The sequence below is a fragment of the Leishmania braziliensis genome, chromosome 11, assembly GCF_000002845.2.
Source record: "Leishmania braziliensis MHOM/BR/75/M2904 complete genome, chromosome 11".
Classification (NCBI taxonomy): domain Eukaryota; phylum Euglenozoa; class Kinetoplastea; order Trypanosomatida; family Trypanosomatidae; genus Leishmania; species Leishmania braziliensis.
In genome coordinates, this window is record NC_009303.2 from 274,924 (window position 1) to 283,440 (window position 8,517).

The following is an 8,517-nucleotide window of genomic DNA, read 5'->3' on the forward strand; positions in this document are numbered from 1 at the left end:
GACGCCACCAAAAATCTTGAAAAACGGTTTCATTCGCAAAGGGGAACGCCCACAGGCCCCCAAACCATTCAGGCCCAGCAATGGCGGGAGACCTAGAGCCCAGCCTCCGACGTCCGGGAGCGGAAACCTGCCGAAAAACAATTGCTTCAAAAGGCCCGAAGAACAATCCTTTTCTACCCGTGCGCTTTTCCAAGGGCAGCGGCCCCCCCGCGTTAGGCATTTAGCACCCGTGGTGTTGTAACTCCGCGCCTTCTTGCACTGTGCCGTGGACACGAGGCGGAAGGAGCGGATCAACGGCGGCATGGCGCCGTACTCTTTAGCCCACCAGGCCTGCGCGCACAGAGAACAAACCGCCAGATTAAGAAACAAGGCCAGAGCGCAGCATTGTAATATAAAATTTTAAACAAAAACAAGAAGCATTTAAAAATACCGATTGCCCGCAAAGCCCCTAAAAATAACAACCTTTTCGCGCACTTCGTTCGATGAACCCAAACCTCTGGTTCGCTTTTGTGCGGCGCGTTGCGTCGCCCCCCCTTGTTGTTTTTTTTTGGCTCCGCGGGGGGCCAGTGACGCCACGCGCCGAGCTTCGCCCCGCCGCGAGTTGCGGGGAGGGGGGACTGATAAAATGAAGGGTCCTTTTGGCACCCGCTAAGGCAAAGCGGTGGCGGCGTGGGAGGGCCTCCCCGCGCATCCTCTCTTCCCCCCCCCCCCCCCTGTGCGTTTTTTTCCACCCCTGCCGGTGCCCGGGGCTAGGCCCCCTTCAGCCGTGTGCGCCATCGGTGCCGAACGGCGTTGTTTTTATGCGTCTCACAAATCCCCGCTGCTCCTCGGCCATCGTCGTTTCTGTTTGGCGCCGCATCTCTCCTCCCCTCCCCTCTCGCGCGCACTCCTCGAAACACGTCTTCCGCCCCGCGTCTGCCAACACGCGCGCCCACGCATGCCTGCAACGGCGTCTGTGAACCGCCGCCTCTCAAAAATAAATGCGAATGCAAACAGGGGCCCGCCTTACGAGAGCAGCGGCAGAAAAGGTAGGAAGTAGATCCGCCCATCCTGCGATAGTAAGGGCGACTTGGCGGACACCAACCTACACCACAACACCACATCATCATCCACCCCGCCTGCTCTAGCATCCCTGCGCGGGGCAACTGTGTGGTGGCGTGCGCCGTTGGCTTCTTCCTCTGCAGCGGTTCTCCTCCCTTTCGCTTTCGCGCACCGTTGCCATGACGATGCTCGTGCTGTGTGACGGCTCCGAGGGATCTCTGCGGGCGATCGAGCTGGCGTGCGCCGGTAACGCGAACCCCTCGTCGCCGATATCTCCCGGAGAAGCCTCGCTCATACTTGCCCATGTCTGGGATACCTCGGCGACGCGGAGGGGCACCGCCAACGCCGACAGCAGTTCCATGGATACGCGTGCGTCTCGCCGATCGACTTGCAGCGGCGCGGCAGCTCCTTCCGCCTCCGCTGGGGCTGGCGGGCACGGCGGTGGCGTCATGGCTTGCGGCGATGTGCTCACCACGACGCTGCGGTACATCCACGCAAACAAGTACTTGAAAAACAAACTGCACTACAGAATGGAGACTGCGTGTGCCTCGGCCGTCTGCGTCGGTGGCGGCGCCGACGGCAGCGTATCACCCGAAGCTGCCGGTGTCCAAACAGGCGGCGCCGCGGCTTTGCAGGCGGCGCGCGGCAAGGCTGAGCACGCACAGAAGCGATCGTCGTGTTGGTCTGGCGGCTCCGGTGCTGGTGCGGCCGGCCATCGCTCCGACCAGCGACCGTGGCAAAGACAAACCGACTTGGCGACGGTGGTGCCCGGTGGGGTGAGCAGCGGCGCTGGCAGCGGCACGGCGCCAGAGGGGCAACACGCCGCTATTTGCACGCCGGAAAACGAGATGAGGGCGGTGGCGGTGGTAAAGTACGCCGCCGCGCGCGCGGCACACCACCACGCCACTGCCATCCTCCTTGGGGTCGGCCAGCGGCAGGATGGGAAGGTCTGCGTGGTCGGGGCGGTGGCGCGGCGGGTCCTTCTTGAGCTGCGCGGCGCCTACGCTTTGCACTACGTGAAGGAAGGCGGTGTGAGGCTGCGCCCCGGGTTGGCCGCCGCCACGCCGCTTCGCTTTACGATTGTGGTGTCTGTGCCGGCTGACGCGCCGTGGGGGTCGGCCGCGGTGACCCAGACGAGCCCTGGCGACGAGGCGGCGGCCCCGCAAACGACCGCTTTGATCGCGACGCCGCCCGCGCCGCCCCCACAGGTCCCAAAGCACGTCCAGGAGGCGGTGGCGGCGGCGGCGCAGTACGTGCAGACTCGCTGGGTGTGCCCCCACCCTGCGCCGCAGGTGGGCCAGATCACGTTTGCCGTGGTCGCCACGTCGAGCTCGCAGGGTGGGGACGGCACGGCTGAGCCAGATCGCGGCGAGAACGGTGGCGAGGCCGCTTCTGGCCTCGACGCTGTCGGCGGGCGGGGCGGCTTGACGTGGGTCAGCCCTCTTGAATCGTACAGGCGGTATCTGGAGGCGCTCCCCGTTATTAGGTGCAACCCGGGCTCTCCTACCAACGTGGCTGCGTCATCGTTGTTTCCGACGAGCAGCATCAACCCTGCCAGCGTCAGCGAAGCAGATGCGATAGAGACGCAGCAGCCGGAACATGCTGCTGCGGCGGCCGGTGCTGGGGGCAGCGGTGCAACGGCACCTGCACCACAGGCGGCCACCTCTCCGGTTACGGTCTGTGCGCTCAAGGCCTCGAAGAAGACCCCACACCTCAGCCTCGATGCTGCGCCGGAAGTGGCACTCCCGCAGATTGTAAAGCAGGTCTGTGCACTGAAGCCGCACATGCTGGTCATGCCGACATCCCTTGTGCCCGAGTCCCTGCAGCTTGCGCTCCTCGCCACCAGCAACCCCCACTGCGTCGTGCTCCCGCTCTGACGCAATGGGGGGTGCGGTGCGGGTGCCCGCTGGCGTGTGGCTTTTTTCTTTGTATTCGTTGCTGCGTGTGCCTGGCGCGCCTGGCGGTGCTGGTGGCGCCTGTCTGCCCCAACTTGCCTATTCTCTGCCCCACAGCGCCAGCCAAACTCGACCGGGTCACCGCCTCAAGCTCTACGCGCCACCCGCCCCGCAGGCAGCCGCGGTGCTGCGCAGGCCCCCACGCCAGCGGGCAGCGGGGACCGGGTGGGGGACGCCCGAGTCACGCCGACGCACTGCCCAGCTCGCGGGTGCCACACGCGCGCTCACCATCGCGGGCTGCGGCGATGCGGCGATCCGGCCTCGCTGCGTCGTAGGTACCTGGCCCTGCCTCCGCCAGGGGTGGCTCGGCGGCGGCAGGGATGGGGGTGTGGGGAGCTGCTTTGGCTTCCCAGCACGCAGGGTGGGGGCACCGGGGCGCTGGGACACCGCGGACTGAGGCGTGTCACCGTCATACGGGTTTTTGGGTGGTGTGGCAGTAGAAAAAGAGCATCATGTAGCCACCTCATGTACATTAGGGGACTCTGTGCGCAACGTGGCATACAGAGCTGTTATTCATATAACGAGAAACAGAGAAAGAGGAAGTGCGCCCTCCTCGTCTCCTCACTCCCCCCCCCTTACCAGCCTTGCTGTGAGGTGGGGATGAGCCACACACGTGAGTGCCTGTGTATGCACCCCTAGTCCGCTCGAGATTTGCGCCTCAGAGCTGCCTAGAAATGGGGAGAGTGTCCTAGGCAGTTCTGAGGTGCAAACCTATCCCCCTCCCACCTCACAAGGTAGCATAGCCTTGCGCATCCTTGATCCGCGTATGACCACATGTGCATCCCTCGTGCGTGAAGGTTGTTCCACGCGGCGTCACGCCTTTCTTCTCAGAAGCACGTGTTGCCCCCCCCCTGCACGGCCCTTTCCTCCATTCCACCACCACCCACCCTCACTCTCTGTTGCTCTTTCCTTCTCTTCTGCCCATCAACGACATAAAAACCAACGACACGGCTCTCTGCCTGTGCGCACACATTGCGAACACACACACACACACATGCCTGCGCGCGCACTCTCTTCTCCCTCCTAACGGTGCTGCTACAACAGAGTCATACCGGAGAGCCAAGTGTGGTATTCTTTTCCTTCCTCACTATTTTCCTATTTCTTCATCTTCTCCTTTCTCTTTCCCTTTCACGGCGCGTTGGCTGGCTGATGTCGTCGCGGTGTCACCGTTGTTGAGAGGAGGAGGGGAGGGCACTGATAAAAGGGAAGAAGGGGCGGAAGAGAACGATCCGGCTCGGGCGTTGCCTTCACTTTTGCCTCTTCCCTTCGCCTTGTCTTGTTGCCGTCTTGCAAGGGGGGTATCGCTTGTACCTTTCGCGATTGCCGGCGCTCGCGTGCCATATTGGCGGTGCCTCTTTCCTCTCTTAAGTCTCTGGTTTACTTTGTCGAAGGCGCTTCGTGCTTGACCACTCGTCTCTCTCTCTCTCCCCCCCTCCCCTCTCACTCCTTATTTTTCCCCTGCAACGTCAGAGCTTCTGCGTCATCGTCGTCGTCTCGGCAGCTCTCATCTGCGACTCAATTGTGCGCAATTCATTTTGCTCTCTGGGCGTGTGGGTGTCTACTTTCCCCATTCGGCCCACAAAGACACGTGCAAGCAACAGCGCCGCGTACCCCAGCCCCCTCCCCCCCCCGTCTCCCTCTCTCTACTAGAACCCTCCTTCTCCGTCGTACCGTCCTTTGCAAGAACACGCACACGTGTCTACCATCAGCTCCCCAACCCCCGCTCCCTCGGCCAGACTCTCTCACCCCCTGTCTCCTTCCCTACCTGTGTGTGGGGGGGGAGAGCAGAAGGAAAGAGGACCCGCAGACGATCAAAAGGGGAAAGCTCTGGAGTCTCTCGCACGAACTAGCGGTGCAGCGTGCCATCGACAACCGCATCCCTTTCCCTCCCTCTCCTCTCCGTAGCGTGCAGTCTGGCAGATCATACAGTATTGTCCATCCCACCGCAGTCTTGCGCACACACGGAGACCCCACCCTACAGAAGCCAATACAACACCCCCTCTGCTTTCCTTGTCTTTCTCTCCCCTCTCTTCTTTGGCTCTCCCCTTGTGCACTTTCTCCACACACACACACACTCGCGTCTGCCTGTGGTGGTGTCTCTTTGGTGGTTGCTGTGGTTGCTGCTGCTCGCTCTCATCAACGCTCTTGTTCTGCTGCTACTGCTGCTGCTCTCTCGCACGCGTCATCCCGCTCTCGGCATTCGCTCCCCCTCCCTCCCTTTCTTTCCTAATTTGCCTCCTTACCCTATCTGCTGCTTGGGGCCTGCAGCTGTCGTTCTCCCCTAGCCCCTCATCTGCTCGTTATAAAGCTCTTCTCTAGGTGATCCCTTGGGAAAGCTGCATTAGACCTGAGACCCCTCACTCAGCGACAAAGAGAGCAGCAGAAGGAGCCGCACCACAAAGACCACCCCAATCGCTCTCCTCCGCTCCTTCTGCTTCTCACCCCCAACGCCCCAGGCCACCCCATTCCACATCTGCCGGGAAAAGGGAAAGCAGCCGAGCCACCGTCGTGCGCGCCCTGAAGAAGCGCGTGGCACTCTGCTCCACGTGAAGGTCTCCACGTACGTCGATCGCAGCGAGCCTCTATTTGTTTGGGTTGTGGCTGTATGTTTGCTGTTGCCTCTCGTGGGCAGGCGTACGCGCCGGTGAAAGCAAGTGCCGTGCACTATCACCACACACACTCTCTCTTTCCTTGTCGTCTCTCTCTCTCTCTCTCCGCTGATTTGCTATATAGCCCCGTTTGAATCGTCTTTAACGGCCAACAAGACACTAAAGGTGGGGAGGAGTGCATAAAGTACACCTTGCACTCTCACTCGCACACACACACACACACACACACAATTGTGCTCTTCTTCACTCCGAATTTGTTCGTTGTTTGTTCTCTTCGCTTCCTCTCTTTTGCCTGTGAAAAGATCGGTGAAGGCAAGCGGGGAGTCGAAACAAGCCCGCCGCCCATCCCCTTCACGTACGATCAATAACGAGAACCGTTTCCCTGGTGCCTTTGTCTTTCCCTCACCTCGCCCTCGCTGGCTGGTCGGTACGTGTGTGGGTGTGGGTGCTTTTTTTTTTTCAGTTCTCGAAAGGAGATTTAATTTAACAAGAAGTGCACACGTAGGTGTCCGCCTTGTCGTTGTCACTGTCCTCACTGTATTACCCCCCCCCCCCCCCTCACTTCTCTCGCCGTGCTCTCTCGCTCTCATTACGATTTCTTCTCCTTTTCGACGTCCTGCGCACCGATCAGACTTCCTCATTTTTCGACGTCCTTCTCCCCCTTCTCCTCGCCTCTGCCAGCCAGATGGCATCTGTCGCAGAGCCCGTGGCTCCAGCGAGTACACCTGCGGCATTGGACCCCCAACTCGTGTCCGCAACAGTGACGGCGACGCAAGACGCGGCTGCTACGGCATCGGCTCCAACAACCCCACCCACAGCAGCTGCGATTCAGATTCACACCCCGTGTCAAGTCGAGCTTGGCACCTCTCGCCCATTCGACCCCAACACACCCGAAGTCGCAGCCGCAACGACAAACGGCTGCACCAACGGGACGTTGTCTACAGACGCAGCCTCGGCATCGATAAGCGGAAAGAAAGTCGGCAACGGCTCCGCTGCTACATCGAAAGCCGCTGCGCCGTCGAAACTGCAGGGACGGCCGTCCCAGGCCCCACAACGCATGACTGCCGAGCTGCACGCCGCTAATAAGGACTTCTCTGCACCCCCTCCCGCTGACCGAGTTGTGTCGGCGGAGAGAACAGTCTTATCACGCCGAGTGCTCGTGGGGGCCCCAGGCAGTCTAACGGGCAGGAGAAGAGCAGTGAAGAACGGCCACTCTTCGGGCCATCGCCACACCCGCTTTGTGGACCCCTCGACGTCTGCGAATGGTACTGCAGAAGCGACCACGAACGCGACTCAGCGGTCGGGTGGGCGACGGACGTCGCCACCTCCGCAGCAGCAGCAGCGAAAGGTGGTGTCACCAACCATCCCGTCTGTGGTCAAGGCTGCCGTCACCGTGGCCGGACACCCGACGTGGTATACTCTCTCGATCCCACAGCACTTCGACTCCCACCACACCCCTCAGCGACCCTCGACTGCAGTGGAAGGCGCCTCCAAACAACCTCATCAAGCCCACTACGTGGTTGGTACTGAGGCGCTATCCGCGGCGACCGAGAGCCTCGCACTGGAGTCAGCACCTCTCTCCGCACCCGGGCCCGCGACGCTCGTGAACCACGAGCAATTAGCATCCTCCTTCCCTCATTCACCCACCACCGGGGGCAGCCCACAGTCGCAAAACCCTGACGCCGCCTCCACCGCGCAGTCCAAGGTGGTAGTCGGTGGAGACGAAGGTGTTTTACTCCAAGAGGTGGAAGCTGCCTCCCCTACGGTGTCGGACCCGGCTTTGGAAACGGCAGCAACAACACCAGCGGCGGCAACAACACCAGCGGCGGTAACAACACCAGCGGCGGCAACAACACCAACGGCAGCAACAACACCAACGGCAGCAACAACGCCAATGGCGGCAACAACACCAGCGGCGGCAACAACACCAGCGGCGGCAACAACACCAGCGGCGGCAACAACACCAACGGCAGCAACAACACCAACGGCAGCAACAACGCCAATGGCGGCAACAACACCAGCGGCGGCAACAACACCAGCGGCGGTAACAACACCAGCGGCGGCAACAACACCAACGGCAGCAACAACACCAACGGCAGCAACAACGCCAATGGCGGCAACAACACCAGCGGCGGCAACAACACCAGCGGCGGCAACAACACCAACGGCAGCAACAACACCAACGGCAGCAACAACGCCAATGGCGGCAACAACACCAGCGGCGGCAACAACACCAACGGCGGCAACAACACCAACGGCAGCAACAACACCAACGGCAGCAACAACGCCAATGGCGGCAACAACACCAGCGGCGGCAACAACACCAACGTCGGCAAATGCAAAGTCGCCAGTCACCTCTGCTGGGCAGCACAAGGGAGTGATCATGACTGCCGAGATGCAACGCGATAGCAAGCGCATCGTCATCTCTCGCCCCTCTACCAACCTGCGCATAGTCCACATGACCGACCTAGCGCGCCCGTCGATTGCATACAAGCTGACTCCTCACTTGACACGCCAGTCCACCGCACTCATCCGCCGCATCCGCCACCCGCGCAAATCTCTGAACGTTTTCCTCACCAAGTACCCTCTCATTCGCAAGATTGCTGAGGAGATGGGCTTCGAGATGGAGACAACGGAGGAAGAGCTAAACGAGTACAAATTCAACCTCTGTTGGAGCGATACGGTGCTGTCCCTCATGCGGCTCGTGCGCCTGAGAAACTGGCAGCGCACGAACCACTTTCCGTCGATGCATCTGCTTTGCCGTAAGGGGCACCTGGGGACGACACTGGGGAAGCTGCGCCGCAAGCTGCCCTCGCACTTCGCCTACTACCCACGCACGTGGTCAATGCGAAGCGAGCGGATGCAGTTCACGCGGTACATGATGGCCGTTCGTCAGCGTCGAATCAGCGTCA

General features: G+C 61.2%; 2 protein-coding genes across 2 annotated transcripts; both read left to right on the top strand.

Moving 5' to 3' along the window:
• Positions 1–1,220: 1,220 nt before the first annotated feature.
• Positions 1,221–2,918, top strand: LBRM_11_0610 (conserved hypothetical protein; the record flags this gene model as incomplete). The annotated part of the gene is made up of 1 exon (XM_001562944.2): positions 1,221–2,918. One exon carries the CDS (start codon positions 1,221–1,223, stop codon positions 2,916–2,918), a length of 1,698 nt encoding a protein of 565 aa, XP_001562994.2.
• A 3,372-nt stretch (positions 2,919–6,290) lies between these two features.
• Positions 6,291–8,516, top strand: LBRM_11_0620 (tubulin-tyrsoine ligase-like protein; the record flags this gene model as incomplete). Its single annotated transcript, XM_001562945.1, has 1 exon — positions 6,291–8,516. A coding segment is annotated over one exon (2,226 nt), but the record flags the coding sequence as incomplete, so codon positions are not given.
• Position 8,517: the final 1 nt, after the last annotated feature.